This window comes from Dermochelys coriacea, chromosome 5 (assembly GCF_009764565.3).
Source record: "Dermochelys coriacea isolate rDerCor1 chromosome 5, rDerCor1.pri.v4, whole genome shotgun sequence".
Taxonomy (NCBI): Eukaryota; Metazoa; Chordata; order Testudines; family Dermochelyidae; genus Dermochelys; species Dermochelys coriacea.
The window spans coordinates 95,122,656-95,147,330 of NC_050072.1; the positions used below are offsets into that span (position 1 = coordinate 95,122,656).

The 24,675-nt window shown below is 39.2% G+C and overlaps 1 protein-coding gene across 14 annotated transcripts in view; it reads right to left on the minus strand.

Annotated features, from left to right (window-relative positions):
* LOC119855647 (transducin-like enhancer protein 4) overlaps window positions 1-24,675 on the minus strand; it is a 123,841-nt gene that overhangs the window by 25,178 nt on the left and 73,988 nt on the right. For 4 of the 14 annotated variants that reach the window (XM_038402087.2, XM_038402092.2, XM_038402091.2 and 1 more), the window contains 2 exons: window positions 12,142-12,177; window positions 347-541 (listed from right to left, as the gene is read on the minus strand). The exons of 7 other annotated variants lie outside the window; for them this stretch is intronic. In XM_038402087.2, the coding sequence (XP_038258015.1) occupies window positions 347-541; window positions 12,142-12,177 (231 nt within the window). The remainder of the gene's footprint in view (window positions 1-346; window positions 542-12,141; window positions 12,178-24,675) is intronic. 3 more of the 14 variants (XM_038402089.2, XM_038402100.2, XM_043514549.1) reach the window with 2 other exon arrangements.

The following is a 24,675-nucleotide window of genomic DNA, read 5'->3' on the forward strand; positions in this document are numbered from 1 at the left end:
CATCAGACTGTGAGCAAAGGGCCTGAAGTGTGAACACTGCAGACAGCCTGGAGAAGGAAAGAATGGACAGGAGGAAGGCCCAGGAGTCCCAGCAGAAAGAGGAGAGGGAGGTTCACTAAGACATAATGGGGCTTCTCTGCCAGCAAGAACAGATACTGCAGACTCTTGTGGATCTACTGGTTTAACAAACACAGTCTTGTCTTTCTTTTCAGTCCATGAAGAACTCTATTATAGCACCTCCCTACACTCTGTGGAACATTCCATGTGGCATCAGAGGTCGCATCCCTACCCCTACCACTCCACCCCGGGGGACATTAAGGACAATCACAGTTTTGCATATACTGACCTGAGAGCGCCACGGTTGCTGTATGTGTAGGTAAAATGGACATGAATGTAGCCCTTGCAGTTGATGTACTCTGTGGCAAGGTGCTCTGTTGCCAAAAAAGGGGTATGCGTGCTGTCTAAAACCCCACCCCAGTTCAGGAACCTCACTGCTGCAAATCCTTCCACTTTGTGCTGCACATTGCCAAGAGTCACAATCCTGCGTAAGAGGAGACAATTAATGGCCCTGCACACTTGCATGACAACAGCCCCCACAGTGGATTTATCAATTCCAAAATGATTTCCCATTGACCAGTAGTATTCCTGTGTTTGCAAGTTTCCACAGTGATATTACCACTCACTTCCCCACTGTCAGTGCAGCTCATATTTTGGTGAGTCTGCGCTGGAGGGCTGGGGCAAGCTTGACAGACAGATCCACAAATGTGGCCTTGTGCATCAAAAGTTCTGCAGCCACGGCTCATCATCCCAAACATTACAGTGCAATCCCACCAGTCAATGCTCCCTTCCTGGGCCCAGAAACAGTGCTCCACCATCTGCAGTTGCTTCATCAATGCCACCAACAACCATAAATTGGTTCTTGCTATGCTCCATTACTGTACATACTGTGCATACTGGAGGATCGTGCATCCTGTGTTTGCAATGCCTAGGACAATAGTGCAAAGCTGTGCAGACTCCAGGTTTCTGTCAGAGATGGCAGACCGTGAGGAGGGCTGTGGGGGTTTATGGTATGTTTTAGAAAAAAGGCATGAAAATTATGGGATAAAGATGATATTATGGGATGAATACATTTGCATGCTGGGAACTTGACTCCCAGTCACCCCGAGCAACTCATTTCTGCCCCTCTGTGCATTGCCAAAACATCCCCGAAGTGTGCTGATAGCAGCACAGTGGCAGGTAGCATGCTGGCTGGGATACCTACCCATGGTGCACCACACTTTGCATCGACACAAGCACTCCCAGGGAGTACACACACAGTGCTGATGCAAGGAGCAAAGTATGCACTTGCACAAGCAACATACCGTGGCAGTTTTATGCCACCGTAGCTTGCATTGACCAAAGTTTGCTGTGTAGACATGGATGGAATCTTGTTAAAAAGAGAGAGTTCCCTTCAGTAGTATCTGAACATTTTTTCCTTCTGCCTTCCTGTTACTTCCTGTCCCCTCCGATGTAAAATTCTTTCATCTTCTCCACCATTAACACATCCCAGGTCTCAGTCCAGTGCATTTTCTACTCATTCTATTGAATCTTGCTTCAATGATTTCCCTCAAGGACTCAGTCTGATGTTTGATTTGAGTTGAGACCTCCTACCTTCTTCAAAATTCAAACCAACCTGCCTTTCGTGTATATGTTATCCTCATAGACTTTAGGCAGAACTGTTCCACATCAAACTGCCTTTATATTTTCAGTGGCCATTCTATAGTTTAGCTTGTGCTTCTTATATGAAAGAGGTCTCTTAATTCATTGAGGTCTTTGCCTTGTCTACACAAGGAAGCGTTTGCCAGTATAGCTATACCTGTATTCCTCCTAATTTAGACAGAGCTTATACTACAGGAAAATTCTTTTGACAGAAAAATACTAGTTCCCTGAACGAATTAAGCCATATTGGCAAAGGACTGCGTTTACTAGTATAACTCTGTCTACACCAGGCTTTCACTAGCATAGCTATGTTGGGTAGGAGTGGGGGGAAATCATAATGTGTCTACACGAAGAGGATTTGCTGGAATTGCTATGTCTATCCAGGTATTTTCTTTCTAGTACAGACAAGGCTTAAGTAAACTTATTGAATATTTTCACCTTCCATTTCCCACAACTCTAGTCATTCACTCTGTTTACACAGTCAGCACCTTAACTCCCACTCAGTCCCACCTGACTGAATCAGCATTTGCTGCTTTTTCTCTGTAGCTAGATTCTCTGAACTCAGATGGACAGTCTCAGTAGCTTTTAATGTAAAAAGCTAGGAAAGCCACAGTACAAAGCTATTTCTTATCACATGGCCTGTCTGAGCTACTTGGATTGAGTTAAGTAAGCCAAGATTGTGATGATTATTTTTTACACAATCTATAATTAAAAATGCAAACTTTGATGTTTTATATGGCATTTTTACCCACTAATTTACTTCACTAATTGCAAAATTAATGAAGTTAATTAGTGGATAAGACTGTCACATAAAACATCAAAGTCTAGATGTTTAGTGTCTCTGCCAGAGCAACTAAACAGTCAAAGAAATCTGGAATAAAAAGAAAATGTGTACACGCAGCAGTTAACTTTCCAAACTCAAATAGTTTCAAAATTAAAAATATACAAAATATCAAAAGATGCTTTTTACATTGATGATCTAGTTGCTCTGGCAGCACCACTATAACATTTCACGTAATCTAATTAAATGAGAAGGAATGATCTGAAGGCATCAAAGTCTAGATCTTTAATCATAGTTACAATAATGGTGATAAATTCAAAATTAACATATCACTACTCCGGAGTCTGAATGCTGCATTCATAAACTGGCTGTGTACTAATTCCAGTCAAATATTTGAAGACCTGTATCATCTCAGTTTTGCTATAAAACTAGGCTACACAGTGGAGGGCAGAGATACCAGGCAATTTTGAAGCATACTTCTATCAGCATGGGCTGTTGCTTCTCTGGCCTCTCCTGGTATGCAAGTGCAGGATGGTAAGGAAAAGAGGTGTTTCAAGCAATGGCAGCAGCTGATAGCTAGGCTTCCACAGGTGGATCTTTAAAATAAATCCTTTAAAATACAGCTTCCTCTGTAATCACTGACTGAGAGATACAACACGGGTAAGGCCTAATCCCTTACTTACACTTTGAGGGTCAAAAGATAGAAAAAAAAGAACCAATGCACATAAGTACAAGCAGTGAAGTAGTTAAGGAGCACAACTCTGAAGCAAAGACAAAAGACAGGTTAAGGGGAAAGGATATCCAAGCACAGATACAAGAAGGAGTGTAGCAAGGATAACAGGCATCTTTTGGTAAGCAAGGCAGTTTGAATAAAGAAACGGATGGGAGGTAGAATATTAGAAAAAAAAAGTTGTGGAAAATAAAAACCTCTTCTGGATCAGTTTATAGGAGCTGCAAGGTTCAGCAATTACAGCTCAACAACATATATTTTAAAATTGGTACAACACAGAAACTAGAATGGCCCCTGTGTAAGGATGGCACACAAATTTGTGCAGCATTTCCATCCAGTCTGCTCTTGTCCACATCTGCCAGCTTGTAAATATTGAAGTTAACTGATGGCAACAGCCAAGCCCTAGTCAAACAGCTTCCATTCTAATCCATAAAGCAATCCACAGGGTCCTTTCTATATCACCCAACGCGTTTCAATTTCTTCCATTTTTAAGAAAGCTTCAACACACCCTAGACTAGACCACATACTCGAAAATAAATCTGAATAGAATAAAGAGTTTCAAGGACATGTTAGCACACACAATTATATGTGCAACAGAGAACATGACACGGTGAGAGAGAGCCCAAGGGTGTACATGAGCTGCAAAGGATCAGCCCTAATGATGTCTGAAACAATAAGCATTCTAGAGTAATAAAGGTGTGTGAGAGCAAAGGAAGACAGACAGAACTCAACCACAAATTGCATTTCTGGTGTTTTAGAAAGAGAAATAAAAAACAAAAACAAAAAGCACATTCCAATATCAAGAATTAGTCTGTATGAGAGTAGCCCCAACATATAAAATACCAGCAGTTACTCTGGACTAAAGCAGATGGGCCAAAGGTCACAAAGTTATATAGATTCAAAAAATTGAGGGTAAACATAACCATCTCTGGGAATCCGAAGAATAATACAAAAGCCAAGGAAACATCAGATCCTCTGTTCTGTTCTCAAACGTTTAGGGGTTCCAGTTAATGACCTTTTATGCAATTTCCTAAGGCAGATACCTGAGACATGTAGAGCAGCACCACCAAAATGAAAACTAAGAAAGGGGAGTAAGCTAGTAAGAGGGAGAGCAATCACAGGATAAGAGAAGCAGCTCAACTAGCCAGAGCATTCAGTACAGCAATTTAACTGTGGACTTACCACCGTGAAAGACAGAAAGAATGATAGCCATCAGCTTGTCTTACTGGCTCTGAATTCTGCAACTCAGGAGCAAAAGCACTTACTATCTTTAGAAAGTCTTCAAAAAAAACAAAGACTGACAAAATAATTCCAAAGCCCAGGATGGTTCAAGGACTCTAGTGATAAATGCATTTTTATGGCAACTGAATTTAGACAAAATAATAGTTTTAGAATAGTAGGAAAATGCTAAAAAGAGTGTTTTATACCATCAAAAAGAGTATAAGTAGTATTGAGGAATCCCTTTGAAAAATAATCAATCTTTTGGTTATACCTCTCTTTAAAAAAAAACCCCTAAGCACAGTAAAATACGTACAATTTAATTTTGGATTGTATATTATACAGCAAAAAAAATAAGCGGAATGTGAATACTTTCCTGCAATAAGGTCTCAAACAACAAGGGGTTGTAGAAATCACATCAGAACCAGGCATAGAGATTATTAGACAAAAAACAAAGTCTGTGCCAAAGGTTTCAAAACAAAAATGACCAAGCTGTACACTCTCTCGGGGACAGTTAAGTGGATTCTCTTTTTCCTGTAGATCGGTATTAGCAATATCCTCCAGAGATGAGAACTCCCTATTTGACTCCTGGCTTTGATCAGGAGATAACCAAGCACTAATTAGCTTTCTTTTGTTTCAAACCACACAGCTCATTTCTGAAGGCAGACTCATGAGGCATTGCTTTTGATTTCTTTCAGCATGCATTCTAAACAATAAAACTTTGCTCCCCTCCCCTTTTCAGTTCCCTAATACTGACTTTCTTTTTAACTCAGGTTACATTCATGGGGGTGGGAAGGCATCTAGTCTCAGGTTTCAAATTTGTGGCTCTCATCCCTTACACCCCTGGTGCATCTAAGCTGCTTGGGGGCAAAAAAACCTTGATTTTCTGTCTGTAAAGTATCTTTACTGATACATTAATAATAAAAACAATAATTAATGTGACCTGCTGAAGAAATGATTTGGGACAATCAAAATTATAATAATAGTTTTACCAGCGCAGTTGTGCTGATGCAAATTTGTAGTATAGACCTGTCTTTACACTATTTGGACAGCCACCTTCTAAAGCTGAACACTCAATGAATTTATTAACTAATTATTGCATTAATTGGGTACTAAAAATATGAACATGAGGTACTGAGCAAGGCTGAAATCATAACATTCAAAAACCGATAGGAGAACACTTCAACCTCTCTGGCCACTCAGTAAAAGACTTAAGGGTGGCAATTTTGCAACAGAAAAGCTTCAAAAACAGACTCCAATGAGAAACTGCTGAGCTTGAATTAATATGCAAACTAGATATCATTAACTTGGGTTTGAATAGAGACTGGGACTGGCAGGGTCATTACACATATTGAATCTATTTCCCCATGTTAAGTATCCTCACACCTTCTTGTCAACTGTCTAAATGCGCCATCTTGACTATCACTACAAAAGTTTTTTTCTCCTGCTGATAATAGCTCATCTTAATTAATTAGCCTCTCACAGTTTGTATGGTAACTTCCAACTTATCGGTGTATATATACACATATATCTTACTATATGTTCCATTCTATGCATCCGATAAAGTGGGCTGTAGCCCATGGAAGCTTATACTCCAATACATTTGTTAGTCTCTAAGATGCCACAAGTACTCCTGTTCTTTTTGCTGAAATCCATGTCTCTGTTATTTGTATGCAACATACTATATGAAATTCCAATGAAATATTGCCAAGAAACTAAACTTTGATCACTACTGCTCTGCTTTCCAGCCAAAACAACATTCAAGCACATTACCAGTGCCTGACTTCATCTATTTTGCATTTCCTTAGGAATATAAAATAGCTGTGTCAGAAGAGGCCCTAGTTCAGGAAACTATCCCTATTCAGTGAAACCCTCAAGCATGTGTTAAACTTTAGGCAAAAAATAGCTAAAAAGTCTGTGGGATTTAAGCATGTGCTTAAGTGCTTTCCTGAATTGGGGCCTGAAAGCCCAATTTGTCACACAAAGAATTTTCCCAATAGCTCTTTAAGCCAAGGATTCTTGCGGATAGCGTTATGGGAGAAGAACTCTTCCAGCCGTCTTGAAGCATTACCATCCGAGTCAGAACCCAAAGTGAATCCACTATACATACCACACCTACTTCAAAACAGCAGGTAAATAATATATAAAACAGTGCTTGTGCCAACTTTTTGATGTGCAACAGACTCTTTAACATCTAAGAATTATGCAAGAGGCAGCAGTAGCTTTTATTTTGCTGTGCCTTTCATTTTTTATAGTAGACAGGTCACTCAATTTTTTAAATGTTAAAAGCATGATCAATTACTCACTTTAGGTCTAGCTAAAAATGTTTTGATGTCAGGAATGAGCAGCCAATAAAATTTTAATTTAGACTAGAACAACTGAAAAACAGAACTCCATGTCTCGTACTCCCCTATATCCAGCCAAGTAGTTAGGTGTGATAACTGGCATTCATACACATGACCTTCTGTTCTACTCAAATGAGTTATCTTTAGATGCTTTGAGAAGACTATTCTCTTATTTAAGTACTTCATAATATGATCCATCTTTCCTTTTGGCTTTGTTAAAAAAAGACTGCAGTAATCTGCCTAAAACAGTGTTTTGGCAAACACTTCTAAATTAAGTCACCAGGTTCAACTCTGCTGTTACAATCACTTGAAGGAAGACGGGTATAATATATTATCATTACAGTTATACAATCCTGAGCTGAATTTTCCTTGGCTGAATTTCTAACATTTTAATGCTGAAATTGATCTGTTTTAAAAACACCATGTGAAAGATTTTTAAATACCATTCATACTCAAACTCTTTATTTTAAATGGTTTAGAAACAAGCTTGTATAACCAAAACAAAATAAAAAAAAGCTTCTGTACTCTAATCTAGCATTTAGTACATTTTAAACAACAACAGGCATGTTTCCAAACAAACTATTGCAGTGTACAAATTACCCAGCAGGGATAAAGATAACAATGCCTCTGGTGTGGGTTTAGCTCCTATAGCAAAGCCAGATATTTCATCTGGGTTGTCTTGGAAACCATAATGTTTCATTTATTTATAAAAATGAAAAGTGTTCATTCCAGTTTGGGATGAACCCTGAGAAGCTAGCATTAATAAATTTACTTAAATGACGATTTCAGTGCATTTCCTATTTACAAGGTAATTCTGTACACTGGATTAAACAAACACATGGAAGTCAAAGGCCCAAGAAATATAATCAACCCAAGATACATTGATTACTGACTTCCGAGAAAGCACCGAAAAGGTACCTTTATATTGCAATGTGCTCTCCATCTTCTCAACCCACCACTCTGACCAGCTAATTGGAGATTCTATGGCCAACATGTTCAAAATTGGCTGCCTAAAGTTAGGTGCCTAAGCCCATATGCAGACATTTATGTAAGCAACTTGATTTTAAGAAATCCTGAGTGCCCAATAATTTAGGTGACCAAATATGTATATTATTGTTGAACTTCAGGGTTTGGCTATGAGGGTTCAATCCAGACAAGACTGACATCGTGCTGCTAGTTGGGGTAAACAGGCAGAAGAACTGGTGAAGGTTATAATGGCTACAGTGACAGTAAGGGAGAATGGCTATAATTTGTAACACAGGTTGACAAGTAAGGGGTCTTCTTAGATCATCTGCTGCTTTGGTAGCCGTTTATGTCAAATGCACTTTTTCCTCCTATGCTCGGTGAGAGGAGTGTGCCCTTTACTTTTCAATAGAGATCTTGCTACAATTAGCCATGTTTTTTGTCACTTCCAGCCAAGACTGGTATATGTTCTCCACATATACCAACAGGACAGTGAAGTTAAGCAGGTAGCAATGTTCTCTGCTATTAAGAGGGACTTTTACACTGAAAATACAAAACACTGCTGTGGGTTTCTAGGTGGAATTTCAGTGCTTGGTTTAAAGTTATAAAGCCTTACAGCAATTTGGGACCTATTTACTTTAGAGACTGTCTCATGTCCTATGAAATATCACCTTGGTTACTCCCAGGGGTAGTTATCAAGCTACTGCCCAACGATATCAACAAGATGAGTCCTTCTTCTGTATAGGGGTCCTTAACTATAGAGTTTGATTCCTACTTGGTCTGCTAGTGCCCAGATATGTTATCTTCTGGCCATGCTACAAACCTACAGGTTAGTACCTTTGGCCCATGTTTTAGTTTGCCTACATCTAAATTAAGTAGATAGTCTTGTGAACTGTAAAAGACCAAACATTTTTGCAATGGACACAAAGTTATCTTCAGCTGGACTTAAAGTAGCTGAAGCCACAATTCATCCAAAATTTGACTGCCATATAAGACTCCAAACAAAGTTTCATGAAAGAAACATAGATTTTCTAGAAGTAGCAACTGAGTGCCAGACAGTCAGTCAATCAAGGCAGCGGTGGCTATTTATGCAAATCTCTTTGGAAATACTTATTTTTTAAACAAACCTTTCCTATCAGGCATGTGAACAAAACAAAACCCTGCAGTTGCTTAATAAATTCAAACCTGTATTCCATAATGCATGTGGCCACCTCCAAGATAGAACCATATGTACAAATACGCTGATTTCACAGATACAGGGCTGTCTTCCCACTGACTTTCTTTTTACTGCAGCCTTTAAAGTATATGTTGTTTTTCATTGTGTTTTGTGTAAAGCCCTGTTTACACTTATAGCACTGTATACATTAAAAACAAATGTAGCATGTGCATTTTTCTGATTAAAATCCAATGTAAATCATATGCAAATTCAGTGCAGCCCAGAGGCTCATGGCAAATTGCCAATGAAGGCCTTTTTTGCTATAAGGTTGTGTACCAAACCTAATCACATTACTTTACACTTTTCCATGTTAAATTACTTAGAACTTTCACACGTATGCTCTCATTTCTACTTGGTCACTTTAGGATTCTATTCCCCACCTAACTGACACCAGGACATCTTACACCTTAATGTATCCTTTTATGATGTGAAGGAGGCCAAGACCAAACTAGATCTAAGCAGCATACCGCATCTCTCTCTCCTGCTTGGTCCTGTGACCATTTACCAGTACTCCCACACAAACAAACACAACTTCCCCCTTGTTTCAGTTTCAGACTTTCCAAGCCTATTGTTCTTCTTAGTAGACGACTGCTCTGAGCACAACCTACAGGTCTTTGAGGGAAAGCTGATTAATCTAAAAGTTTTTTCTAGTGCCACTTCCTTGACTCCGTGCAGCAGCCATAGGAGGAATAGATTTCATATGAAATCAGAGACTGATCCATCTGTGTTAAGAAACAGACACAGCCCTAGAATATTTACAAAATTGTTTCCCTACCTTCTCTTATTAGCTAGTTTATCCAAAAATGGATTTCCCAAATGCTCTCAAGACAGAATTCTGGGTATGATATTTATTTTTGTTTGCTTTGAGCGTTCACCTTTCACAGATTTCTCCTCACTTTTTCCTCATTCAAGTTTTAAATTTGCTACAAGAACTTCTTAAGGCCACCTGGGACTTGTTCAGGATATTCCCTGGAGACCCAGAGAAAATACTTTTGCAGAAGAAGCTCTATTGGGATGCACTGTGCATAATCTATTTACAGTAACATCACCACCAATTCTTCTAAACCCTCAGGCACAGGAAATGGCTTGATATTTCTTCACTTTCTTTTTATATTAGTAGGATTAATCAGCAATTCAGCCCCTGATCCCGCAGTGTTTAGCAAGTGGGGCAGACTGCTGCACCCCCTGAAGTAAGATCGGCTCTGTGGGGATGCAGCAGTCCCCAGGCATACTACATGTAGCAGAACTGGAATCTCAGCTGTGGCAGTTGTAAAAGGCAATTTTATTCCCATCCTCCAATATCTTCTCTTCCTTTGTAGCCACAAAAATATGAGCAGGAATAACATTACTATGGTGGCACTGAAAAAAAAAGTGACTATCAAACAATCCAGGTGCCCTATAAGTGCATGCAATTTTCTCCCCACACTGGGATTTCGTTATAATTGTATGAAGGCAGGAGACAAAAATACTTTTGACAGAAAACCTTGCAACGTTCAGCTCATGCTGGAACATCAGCTCACACTGGACAGAGCAGTGGCAAAGAATGCCTTCAACTATCTTCAGAAGGCCCAGAGACCCTGCTGCCCTTTCAACTCAGGTGATGCCCTTGCCACTGTGATCTACATCTTTGACACTCCCACGTTGAACTAAAAAGAAAAGGAGTACTTGTGGCACCTTAGAGACTAACAAATTTATTAGAGCATAAGCTTTCACGAGCCACAAAAGCTTATGCTCTAATAAATTTGTTAGTCTCTAAGGTGCCACAAGTACTCCTTTTCTTTTTGCGAATACAGACTAACATGGCTGCTACTCTGAAACTGTCTCTCACTCGTTGAACTGTCTCTCACTCTGCGTGGGGTTGAGTCCTATGTGAAAGCTTTAGCTCAAGCAATATGTAGCGACTCTCCGGCTGAGTGACAAAAGACCTTCAAGCTCATATACTATCAGTGCTGCAGCACATGCATGCCACTTAGGATGACCAGATGTCCCAATTTTATAGGGACAGTTCTGATTTTTGGGTCTTTCTTATATAGTCTCCTATTACCCCCCACCCCGCCCCGATTTTTCACACTTGCTGTCTGGTCACCCTAATGCCACTGGTTCCCTGTATGTTTCAGGATCAAATTTGAAAGTCCCAGTCCTTCAAGACAGCTTTCCTCCGCCCATGACTTTCAAGACAGGGGGACAATGCATTAAGAGTCTCAGGTACAAGACAAAGTATGCCCAGACATGCTCCTAAACAGAGGAGATCAGAAAACTGAGCCTGAGGCCGTGTCTAGGAATGCAAGACATAGCTCTCTTCAGTAGTCTTCCCAAAGGACACTATCTTCCCCCACAGCTGAGCTACAAGATAGAGTTAAGATGACAGAAAGAAGAGCAGAGACTGCTACATTGGTGGGGAGGGGATGAAATGGGCACAGCCAAGGCCACCCTCTCCCCAACATCCCTGGTCCCAGAATTATGCAGGGAAATGCCCCATATACCCAAACTCTGGGGGTACCAGAAACCAGTGGGGCCTCCCATGTGGCCCTTGTGGGAAAACTGCAGAGGAGCCAGCCAGAGACTCCAGCCAGGAAGGGGGGGGGGGAAAATCAGCCAAAGCCAGGACCCTTGGCAATAGAATGTTCTCTGACTTGCTCTGTCCTGCCACTCACTGGCTATTTGCTCCAGCCCTCTTCTCCCCACTCCTGCCCCTCTTACATACCTTCACCCCCCCGACCTCCTTCCATTCCCATTTAGCATATACTCTGTTAACTAATCGCCTCCTTCCCCCTCAAAAAAATTTGTGACACTTGCATACTATGTGCTGCCATCACATTGCTTACTCTGCTTGTGTGTTATAACCATTCCCTCCACCCCGTGGCCTGATCTACACCTAAAACTGAGGTTGACCTAGCTGTGTTGCTCATGGGTGTGAAAAACCTTATACCCCCAGAGATGGATTTAAGCCATTTAAGCCCTGGCATAGATACCACTAGGTGGATAGAAGAATTCTTCTCTTGACCTAGCTACCACCTCCAGAGGGGGAAGATTTATTACAGCAACTTCTGTCGATGTAGCAAGTGTCTACATGACAGCCAGGGAACTGCAACATTGCAGCTGTGCCCCTGTAGCACTCGTGTAGATATAGCCTGTGTCTGTCTTGTCTATTTAGATTCCAGGCAGGGAATGACTACTACTCTGTACCTACCACAATGGAGTCCCATTCTTGATTAGTCCTTCGGCACTGTCAAAGGAGAGAGAGGGAAAAAAAAAAAGTAGTAATAGTGAAAGTTCTGGGACAGGGAGAGGTAGAAAGATAAGACCTCCCCTGTCATCAGGTACCACAATAGGCATCTTAAAATGTTTAAAAATGCTTCCTCTCTGTTTCCTTGCTCCCTTCCTGAAAGACTAAATGCAAAATGAAATCATCTTACAGGACAGCCACTTCCCCCTGTGCTCAATCGTTCTCAATCACACCATGTTGTCCAGTAACCTGCATTGATAATTCCCCATGAATAAAATGCCCACATTATCATCCAAAGCTATGTTGTTGACATGCTCTTGGTATTTCTCTAAAAATACCACTAATTTTCTGGCTTCACAACAGCTGAGCTATTCTGTATTTGAATATACAAAAGAGTATTTTGTTTAAACCAAATTAAAAGCGTTCCAGTAAATAACTTCAATTTTGCTGGCTATACTATTTCAGTGTATACTGTTCTATTTATCCTCCAACCTCCCCAATTTCCCCCCCCCATCCCCTTTTTACATTTAATCCTTTCATGCAAGGAACTGGATTTGCCCAGTATAACAACCCCAGCCAGAAATAGACGCTCCAAAAATTACCGACTGCCGAAGAGTTAAGGCACTGGTGATAGTGCCTCCACTACGCTTTATTCACCTTTATTTGCCAAAAGATATCTGACAGAAATTGAAATTGGAAGGGGGTGGGGGAGGGGGCCGGGGCCCACAAACACTAAATACACCTTCCATTTCCTATTCAGATAAGTGTCCACATTCCCTATTTATGTCAGCATGAAAACCAACATTACTGCCAAGCCCTCCTGGCATCTCACCACTTTATTTGTTCCCATTTGTATCAAATGCTTTTGTCAACAGTTCAACAAAAGTCAAAGCAAACAACCCACTACAAACACTGGAGGTAACAGCAACAAGCATGAATCCTTCACAATTATCCAACCCAGCTGCTCAGTGCCTGTCCAGGCTGCTTTCATTTACAACAATGTCAACAAAAGGCTGAAACCCAATAAACTAGGTGGGTCAATACTACCACTGTAAACCCTCTGGAGAAGGAAATGCTGTTCTCCTGCTTTACTGCTTCAGCAAACATGCAGAATAATTCAGTCAGATAGACAAATGCTTGTCTAATCATTTGTTGTGTGAATTATTCAAGGCTTTCCCCGTAAACTACTAAATGAGGTCTCTTCAAATATTTCTGAGGAACTACTGGCTGTCTCATTGTGGAGGAGGAAACAGATAAGCTCTGACATAGCAGAGGACATTGGTAACCTATGACCTTAAAAAGCTTAATGTTCAGTAGATTTGGTGCTTCTGTGCCCAGTGCTCCTGGCACAATTACTGTACAGAGGGTGAGGGGCTTTGGACCACGTAAAACAGAGTTCTGACTCCTCATGCCTGTGAATTTATTAATCCCAATGTATTATTCATTTACACACAAACACACACATAATATTGAAGTTGTAACACAAGTGCAAATTGTAGAGACTGATCTCCAGGGATTATTTAAAACTAGGTACAAGTCATTAAGAACATAAGCCCAAAGCAGCACACATGAATTTATTCCCAGCTCTGCCTCTGACTTAGCGCGTTTTCTCTGGCAAGTCACCTGTGCGTTTAAGTTTCCTCATCTGCAAGATAGGTATTAATGTAGTTGTCTCACGGGGTTTTAATGAAGATTAATCTTTGTACAGCTCTTTGAACATGTAAACCCTAGTCAAAAACTAGGTGATAGGCAAGTGCTAAATATTACATTTTCCATCACAATTCTCTCTCCACTTTGTGCACAGGAAGCAGCAGCCAACTTCAAATGTTATTTTCCTTGTTTTCGTTGGCCGTGTATTATGTGAATACAATATTTTTACAAAATACATTATTTTTTTGAACAGGATCAGGTACTTAAAAGTTTGTGCTTGTTTTGCTTTAATCACATAATTGGTAGGAGTAATACTATGCATATACAACAGTGGTTTTTTTTTTTCTAAGAACAGTTTACACAGACATCTCAGTTTAGAGTTGGAGAGAGACATATTTTGAGCTAGAGCACAGTATCAAAAACACTTATGAATTTTATTTTTGACATCTACAGTAGTAGTGGTGCAAGCTAAGTAGCTAGTTTTCCCAAAGAGACTATCCAGTTGTTTTAAATTTTAGCAAAATATTAACAGCAATTCTGACCATATTTCACATAAAACTGCACATTTTTGTCTTTATGATTAAGGATCACATCACAATTTGCTTAGCGAGGTGTTAATCTCAATGAATAGGCCAAATTCTAACCAACATATTTCTGTTCATAGATGTATCATAGATTCCAAGACCCTACTTAATCACAGGTTTCAGAGTAGCAGCCGTGTTAGTCTGTATTCGCAAAAAGAAAAGGAATACTTGTGGCACCTTAGAGACTAACAAATTTATTAGAGCATAAGCTTTCGTGAGCTACAGCTCACTTCATCGGATGCGCATCCGATGAAGTGAGCTGTAGCTCACGAAAGCTTATGCTCTAATAAATTTGTTAGTCTCTAAGGTGCCACAAGTACTCCTTTTCTTTTTTCAAGACCCTACTGTGATCCAATCTGACCTTCTGTAAACACAGGCCATAGAATTTCCACACACTAATTCCCAGAGCAGATCATTTAGAAAAACATCCAATCTTGATTTAAAAATTGTCTGTGGTGGAGAATCCACCAAACCCCTTGGTAAAATTCCAGCCTGAATTTGTCTAGCTTCAACTTCCAGCCACCGAATCATGTTATACCTTTGTCTGCTTAGAAGTGCCCATTATTAGATATCTGTTTCTCACGTAGATACTTACAGACTGTAATCAAGTCACCACTTAGCTTAAGAAGAGAAAGTTAAGCTAACTAAATTGAGCTCCGAGTCTACCACTATAAGGCATGTTTTGTAATCCTTTAATCATTCTTGTGGTTCTTTTCTGAACCTTCTCCAATTTGTGAACATCCTTCTTCAATTGTGGGTACCAGAACAGGACACAGTATTTCAGCAAAAGTCACGCTTGTGCCAAACAACAGAGATAAAATAACCTCTCTACTGCTACTCGAGATTCACCTGTTTATGCATTCCCTTTTGGCTACAGTGTCACATTGGGATAACGCCCACATTTTTTTCAAAGTCACTGCTTCCCAGGATAAAGTCCCCCATTCTGTAGGTATGGCCTACATTCTTTGTTCCCAGATGTATACATTTACATTTAGCCCTATTAAAAAGTACATTATTTGCTTGTGTCCTATTCACAAAGAAATCCACATTGCTCTGAATCAGTGACCTGTCTTCTTCACTATTTACCACGCCCCCCAATTTTTGTGTCATCTGCAAATTTTATCAGTGATGATTTTATATTTTCTTCCAGGACATTGATACAAATGTTAAATAGCACAGGGCCAAGACAAATCTGTTAGGGACCTCGCTGGAAACACATCCACTTGATGATGATTTCCCATTTACAATTACATTTTGACACCTGACAGTTATCAAATGGATTAAAAGCTGGCTATGTGTCATGTTAATTTTATATTGTTCTAGGGGTTTTTTTTTTTAAGTCAAAATGTAGTGAAGTCTAAATATATTATGTCAACACTACTACCATCATCAACCAAACTTGTAATCTTTTTTTAAAAAAAAATATATATCAAATTAGTTCGACAAAATTTATTTTCTATAAACCTATGTTGATTTGCATTAATTACATTACCGTCCTTTAATTTTTATTAAATCGAGTTCCGTATCAGCCGCTTCATTATCTTACCTGGGATCAATGTCAGACTGACAGGTGTATATTACCTGAGTCATCCCATTTACTCTTTTCTGCCTATCTCAGTTATCCGGTAGCAGGTAGGGAAACTTCCTGCAATATCCTTGGGAGACCATATTTTATTAAGTGTATGAATGGTTTATATCATTGTGGGCCAGGGACTGTATGTACTTCACTGGGGGAGGGTTACCACAGCTCCTTCCGGAAATGAAAACACTACAGGATGCTTAAGACAAATCACTCAGATTATAACACCTCCAGAGAGGTACCACCTCCCAGGAAGGACCACAAATTCTGGTTCAAACTGGATTCTCCAGAGATCAAACTGATAAAGAAATAACTTTTGGATAAACAGACCAAGCTTAAACAGATTTGCAGCCTTCGTTCCATTTCCTGAGCCAAAGGCTGATATGAACTTGTAACTACAGGGAAAACCCAGTTATGGGATTTAAAGGACTGGCACGTACCAGAGCCCTGTGCTGGAGTTGGGGCTGACCTCTGGTAAGTTTTGTAACCTGTGTTTAGGTTCTTTTATTGTTTTTATACGCTTTCTCTGTAATGCTTTTACCTTACGAATAAATGTGCTTGCTTGGAAGAACCTGTGTGGTAACTTGTAACTGCCAGTAATATGCTGGTTCAGCCCTTGGGGAGAAAGCAAAACGCATGCGCTGGCCTTTTAGGCAGACTGGCTTGCTGGGGATATTGAAGGGTTGATCAGGGAGCTGCGTAACCTTAAAAACTCCACACAGAAGAGTGCAAGATGCGGGTCTCTGCCCAGAACTGGGGAAGGCTGGAGCTGGAAACCTTTAAGTGTGTGCCCTTGAGGGGAAATACAGGTGCAATTACTTTGAATCTGTAACAACCCTTTCAATTCCAACTGGCTAAAGTACATAGGTCTGTACAGCAGCTTCAGCATTCTAGCCTAGAGGTGGCTACAGCAATTCCTAGATATTTAGGCCCTGATCCTTCAAAGTGAGCTGCTTGGGTGGACTCTCACCCCACCTTTGGAGCCTCACTGAAGTCAATGGGAATCCAGATGTTCACAAAGTTAAATACATACATTAGTGTTTGCAGGATCGGTGCCTTAGTTTGTGCAGTCTGTCAATAATATTTGTAGAATGTTTCAGGGGCCATTTGAATGAAAGGCAGTTTATAGATACAAGGTTATCATTTCATAGCCTGAAAAGCATGTGAAATCAAGCAATGTTGAGAGGGGAAAGGCAAAGATGTTTGTAAGCTGAATAAACTGCAAATATTGGTGCTAAATGCCCCAAATAGAACAGAAAAGAGGAGGATGCTTTTTTAAAAACTTACATTTTCTCCCCACTGCTGGTCCCATCAACTGATGGACTAACAGGTTGAACACCCGAGTGCTACATTCAGCATACACCATTGCTGGGGATAGCACAGCTACCACAGAACCCTTGATGGAGCAGAGAGCTGTCCTACAGAAAGCCCATTAAAAAGTTTTCCCCCCCTTTCCAACACTCTACGGTGGGATATAAAGCTTTGAAATTACCTCTATGATAAAGCTTATACCAAAGAGTGCTTCCCACAAGTCACTGAGCAGACCTTGTATAGGCTGCCTTCATGCTGATACCAATGCAGCTTACGTATACTGCTGGGATATTTGGAATGGTTCCTTACTTCATTGGAAAGGCAGCCCAATCTTTCTCTTTCTTCTAAAGGGCTTATTGATAATTAAGAGGCTTATTTTAAATTATTCAGGTGCTGAATGCCTCTTACCTTGCTACACAAAGCCCACAAGCTGATAAATAGCTCACACTTTAAAAAAAAAATATATTTGCAGGTTATTTTATCAAAAAAAAAAAAAAAAAATTTCAGACCAGGAGAGGAAAAAGGCATCCAAACCTTTTTTGACACTTATTTGAGGCAAAAAATAACTCTGGTTTGATATTTTAAATAAATAAACTCTGAAAAATAGTGAGGGAGGCAGTTAATAGAAATACAGCATCTACAGGTAAGGTTTCAACATACCTCCTGTAAGTATAGGCAAAAAAAATTATGCATGATATTTTTATTGCAATCCATCCATAATGATTTCGAAAACACTGGGATTGGAGCATCACAGGACACAGCTACATGCCGTTTAGGTTAAAATTTGCTTAGTTAGCTGAAATTTTGCAATGATTAGTATAAAAAGACTGGTCAACCTCCACACAGTCTGGCCATTTGGTTTTGCAATAAAAAGAGCAAAGAACTAAACAGGATGTGGCTGCAATGACAAAGATTTGCATTACATGCAGTCTATGCTAAACACACAGCCACACTTACAGACACCCCTTTCTAACTGAAAAGACTGGACTCAAGAGTGACCCTTCCCCACCCGTCCTTCACACACCTGTGCTATTGTGATAAATGAACAGATTCCATCTTAGCCCCACAAGCAGAGCTTATGAAATAGGGAAATTTCAAAAGGTAGTTTCCTGTACTATTTATATTCAAAGATTAATATAGCAAAGGCAATATTATCTTTTGAAATAAATAGGTCGACGTATTTTCGTTTCATTGCACTGTTTACCTTTAAGTTCACCTACGGCAGGCAACTATGTAGTAAAGTGAACAAACCTTGCTGAAATTGCTTTCCCCCTCTTTTGCTCATAAGTACATATTAACAAACTCCCCACAGCTGCATTTATTGCCTCTCACGAGACAGAAAACCCAAGGTACAGCTGTGCTTGTTAATATTCGTATGCAAACATGTAGAGTCCAAATGGCTGTAATGCCTCACTTAAAAGCACCTCAGTGTTCTTTGAAAGCTTGTAGCTCCAAAGGAAAGAGCGATACAGAACAATCTGTTGTCCTCTAATGCAATTAGCAGATTAAAGCAGCATTTCACTTTCAATACTTCATTAAAATACTGATTGCATCCAGCATTAGCTGATTATATGACGTACACAGTGTTCCCCCTACAGTCCTCTCAGAGACACAGTGGAAAACGACAAGGGTAAGCCAAGCAGTTTACTAGTGAGCATCTGGTATTGACATTAGGAGCTGAACACAAAATTTGCAGTGTAGTGTGCCCAAGGGGTGGTGGAGAGGAGGAGGAGGAGGAGGAGGAGGAAGTGAAAGAGGAACTCATAAGACTTCTAGATGCTAACTACCTTGATGCTATTGTGTTAAGTAATTTCTGTATACTGCATCTGAAAACCTCCACTGACCCCACCGCAAAAAATCCCTTACTCACCTAGATTTGAATCCTTAACATGAAGTCAGGAGAAACCTCCTCTCTATTCTGTTATCAACACAGATTTTTGTTTTATGTTTCCGTTCCACGGTTTCCTTCAAACCAGCCCAATATTTATTTATTTATTTATTTGCTATAATCCAATAAGAACAAAGCAGAAGAATGGTAAGGTCCAGTAAATTGTGATATAAACACAAGTGATTATTTCAATTTTCTTGTCAGATTATTTTTTCCATGGCAGACCAATAAACCCAATAATGCCTAGATTTAGTAGAAAAATTTTTATTCATTTCCCCACGCAGCAGAAAGTAAGCTAATAATGTCCCACCGAGAATGCTGTCAGGCTAAATCCCTCAACTACTGAAAGCACTGCCTGGATAAATCTCACTTCACTTTCCATTCTGCCAACCACTTAGGGCAGGGCCCAGGGGAACTCTTCAGCTTATCCCTCCTCACGCAATGTCACAAGCACAAGCCAGAGTGGCCCAATCAGTGCCAAGAAAAAGAACAAACTAAAAAAGATTAATTCACAGATGTTCATGCATTTCACATACACTGTGCCCTATGGTCCGTTGCTAGGGCAACTGGAGACCACCAGTGTGCACTTTATTGGCTTTATGAAGTGTGTCTCAGGGACTATAGTCCAAGAAATGCTGCATGATAATAGCGAGGCTTTTCAGAAGCCTTGTTTTGTGTTTATCCACATTTAACCCTCTGAGTATTATTAAGAATATCACTATGCATATCTTATGCACCAAAAAAAGAAAGGAAAAAAAAGGAGGAGAAGAGGGGGGAAAAAATGTCTCAGTTTTCAACCTAGAAAGGCTCAAAAGCACTTCCCGAGCTTCAGTTTCAGAAAGGCCCAGGTTAAAATTCTGACCTATGGGCTGCAAGTAAATTAACTCTTGTCTTTGTACAGTGTCTAACACGATGGTGCCCCATCCATGATGGGGGCTTCACGGTCCTACTGCATTATAAATAAAATAAATAATAAAATCTATAGACTGACTCTGGATACCACACACTTTCTTGGCAATTTTAGATGGGAAAAAAAGCATATAGTTTTTCAACTCCATCACACACACACACACACACACACACACACAAAAGTGAACTGTTGACTGCCATCATATACCATCAATAATCAAACAAAGGCAGAACCTTTGACAAAACCCCTCAAAACTTTGTGGCCCTTGTAAAAAGAAAAATCCTTTGTTCATGCAATGTTCAGTGTTACAGTGTCAGGGACTACAACATGCTCTAGATTTTCTGTGAATGTATAGATTAATAAACCATCTATGATTTGGCTACTCTGCCTCCCCTATACTTTATTTTCAATCCTTGGCTTAATCCGAGTTTATTTGCCCTGATGAGGCCTGCAATCAGTTTTTTGTTTGGTTGGTTGGTTTTTTGGGAAGGGGGCATGAGGGAAATAGGGAGATGGTGTATGTGTGTGGAGGGTTGGGGGTTAAAATCATAAATGTCACAACTCTTAGAGCAGCAGCACATATCAAGTGTTAATCCAAAAAAGAGAGGGGAAAGAGAATGCTGGCAGAATAGATCAATAGAAGAAATTGCTTACATTCAGATTCACAGAAGCAACATGCAGAGACAATCATTTCCTGGGAAAAGCTAAAGCCTAATGAGAATTTACTCTGTCTCTTTTATACAGACAACCAGCCCTTTTGTGGCAGGGGCTTCCTGAGTGACAGGAACCCAGGGCCCCTTAATAGGATTTCCATATTATTTCCAACACCTGCCTAGAAGTTATTTGTTTACATTGAAGGAGGCAAGATACTCAAATCAGACATCTGCTTCTAGTTCAGGCATATCTTAGGATGCCATCTAGAAAGCAGCTTTGTTGCCATGGTGACATTTTTATTTTCTTCCCTTAGTTGGCTGAAAAACATTAGCATTTCCAATTTTATTTTGTTCTTCAAAAGGCCAAATGTCACTCAAGAAAACACAGAACTTTTAAAATTGCTATATAAAATAAGTCACACAAACTTTAATTATTTAGCTTAATTAGAACAGTATTGGGAAGAGAAGATGGGGACAAGTGGTGTAACTTTCTTGGAAATTCCTCTCTTTGGCTGGTACTTACTGACTGGGATACTTAGTTCCCCCCCTTTCTTTGCTCCCCCATCCTCCCCAAAAATTAACACTTTATAATTCACGATGTACTTATGAATTCTTCATAATGGCTCATGAAAATACTTAGACCATTTCTTCTAATGTCTTCCAAAGTCAATCTAAGAAGCCGACAACAGAAGACGGGAGTTCTACTGGGAACATACTTCTGCGTCACTGTGGGAGACAATGCAGTAAGTATAATTTAATGCAAATATTAACCTGCCATTAGTGCTCAATGACTTATGGTCAGATGAAAAGTTAGGAAGTTTTGATTTTTCTTCTACCAGTTAGTTAGTAGCAGAAGGTGATTTCTCTCCCCTTCTTTCTTTTTATTTTTTCCTTTTAAGAAGTGTTTAGAGTTTCTGATGGATCAATTAATTTGCATTAAAATAAAGGACATTTCAAAATAAAGGCGATTAATGGAGTATTTTAAAAGAATTTAAAATTAAACACTAACTGCTCAATGTAGAAAAAAAATCATGAAGCCTAGGGAAATCTCTAAAATAGAAAGCAATTGACTCGCTTCTGGATATTGCTTTGATAAAGTTTGATCAATACTACCCATTTTCCCCCTTCACTTAGACTAAAAGCTATTTAAACATGAAGAAAAAAATATGCTCTTCATTCTGGTTTGGTTCACTATGAATAAATTGCGGCAAATCTTGAATGCCAACATCTAAACACTAATTATGACTATACATTTATATTTCAACTTCAAGGAATACAGTACAGAAAAAATTCCCTCTCTTCTCCAAAAGAGAGCATTATTGAAGATACTGTGTTCAAGAAGACCTCTCCAGCCACCTCAACACCTCTTCACTCCTGAAAACTTCCTTTTCCTACTCTATCATGGGAGATCATAATTTTATATTACGAACATCAGTCTGTTGTCATGGAAATAATTAGACATGACTGCTCAGGTTAGAAATTACAACCCATGTAAATGTTTGCTTCCTGGGTGATGTGAGCATCTGGAGAGAGAATATTTGAGTTACTTTAAATCACCTGGTGGCAAAATAAAGTTTGATAAGTGATAAGCACTGTAGGAGTTCAGCCAATACATGTACACTGTAGCCACCAGAAATTGTCACTGCAGGCAATTCTTCTGACAGAATATGATGGGGTAAAAGGGTGGTGTATAGTTTGTATACAGTGTAGGGAAAAGGAGTTCAAGAGATGTATATATGATATACAGGAGATAAAATAATCAAAAATAGCCTGAGAAGCTAGTTAACTTCTTTGAAACCAGATTGTATGCTGTCACTCTTAAATGAATGCTCCATACTGAACAAATATACTCCAATGGCTTCATATAAAAAGGCAAGTTATATGACACCAAATGAAACAAAAATGCAAAAAAGTGAAATTAAAAAAAAAAAAAAATCTGTAAGGGAGCTATTGACCTGGACATAAAGTCTGCTGTTTTAAATAATTTGTTTAAAAATTACCAAGTGTAGTGACGTGTTACTAATCAAACAACAGAAATCAGCTACGTAAGATAGATCAAGAAAACAAACAGAGCCCTGCTAATTAATATTTGTTCTGCTTCAGCAGACAGTTACTGGATGAGACTGCAAAACACAAGCATGTCTCACCCAATCACATCATTAATCCGTTTATGTTCACCACCTGAGGACCAGCCATGCCCCAAAGATATTTATTCACCTGCTCCACAAACAAACAATTACAAACACATTTTCAGGAATTAGGGCACCTGTTACTTTCTGCACTGTTTCCATGTCCAGAGGCAGATATAAATTAATACTGAACAAATTACTGGATCACAAGCCAACAGAACAAAAAGTTACTAATTACACTTTGATATGTCTACTCAAAAATATCAGTGTACCTAGTGAAAATTCAACTAGTCTTTTGTGGAGAGAAGTGTAGCTCAAATATGCTCAACATAAAATAAGCACATCAATAAAGTAAAAAAAAAACAAAACCAAAAACAAAATACATGCGGATCATTGCATTTTTTGATAAAAAATGAACATTTTATGTATGACACACAAAGAAACAGGGATGGAGAGACAAGTGAAAAACACTTCTACATCAGCTCAAATGGGGATATTTTAAATTTAACCCATATCTGCAGTACTTTTCAAATGAGTGGAGTTCGTGTGATTAAAAAGAAAATATAAACAGAGAAAATAAATTCTCTAAGTTTCTTTAGACATATTTTGGGGTATCTTTAAATTATTTATACTCAATAGATGTTTACATATCCACATATCTTTTTCAGAGGTTAACATATTAGCACCACTCATCTTAGCCTCACATTAAAGTCACCAATCTAGACAAAAAGACTATTTGTGTATCCCCACTAGATCATCTACCAGCATAAAAATGAGGAAGCAGATAAACAATGAAATTAGATAACATACAAGAATGCAACAATATGCACAGGAATTTTTTCATTCTAATGACGCCTGTTTATAGTTAACTCCTCTGCTCCTTACAGGTTCACTAAATTCATACAAAAATGTTTTAAAAGACCTAATTAGAATTGTGGGGAGCAACACGCTTACTCTTACTTATATACTATAATGAAGAGAGGCCTATATATTCAGAATTAATTCGTGATTTGTTTGGATCAAGGCCTTCATACAGACTGTGGCCTCAAAATGGTAACAAAAGCAACCTTATCACATGGGAAACTCAATTATCCATCCCACTCGAGTTTGTACTGATTTCGACTAGTTTACCACCAAACTGGGCAAAATGTAGCCAAAAACATGCATGAAGCCTTAATACATCACATCAAAAACTGACAGCCATATTACACAAAGTGTATTCTATTGAACTCAAACAGACTTTTATTCCAACAATACGATTGCAACTTTTAATTTATTATTATTGCTTATTTCTAATTGCAGCAGTGTCCACAAGCCCCAGGAAGAATTGGGACCCCATTGTGCTAGACATTGTATGAATACAGACATGGGCTCTGTTCCAAAAAGCTTACAATCCAATTTGAAACAAGCAAATGTAATGGAGTATGAGGCTAATAGTAGCAGGACGACACAGTTACATAGTTTAGCTATATGCCCAAAATGATGGTTCAAAATGCTTTTATAAAAACTTACAAAGACAACAAATACAATCAGCTATCTCTGACTATCCTACAAAATAGCTGACATTAGTTGGCCCATTTCTTGTAGATGTCATAGCATAGAGAAAGCTACAAAGGAGGGAGAGACAATTAAAACTTACATCGTTTGCTCTCAGATGGTGCTTTTCTCCACAAATACTTCCTCAGTTTCCTTACAGGATAATTTTGCCACAAGGAACTTTGTTAGGGGAAAATCTGGCTGGATGGTGGCGGGAAATTAGGAGAAGAGGCAGGTCTCCTATTTGAGCAATTTTTA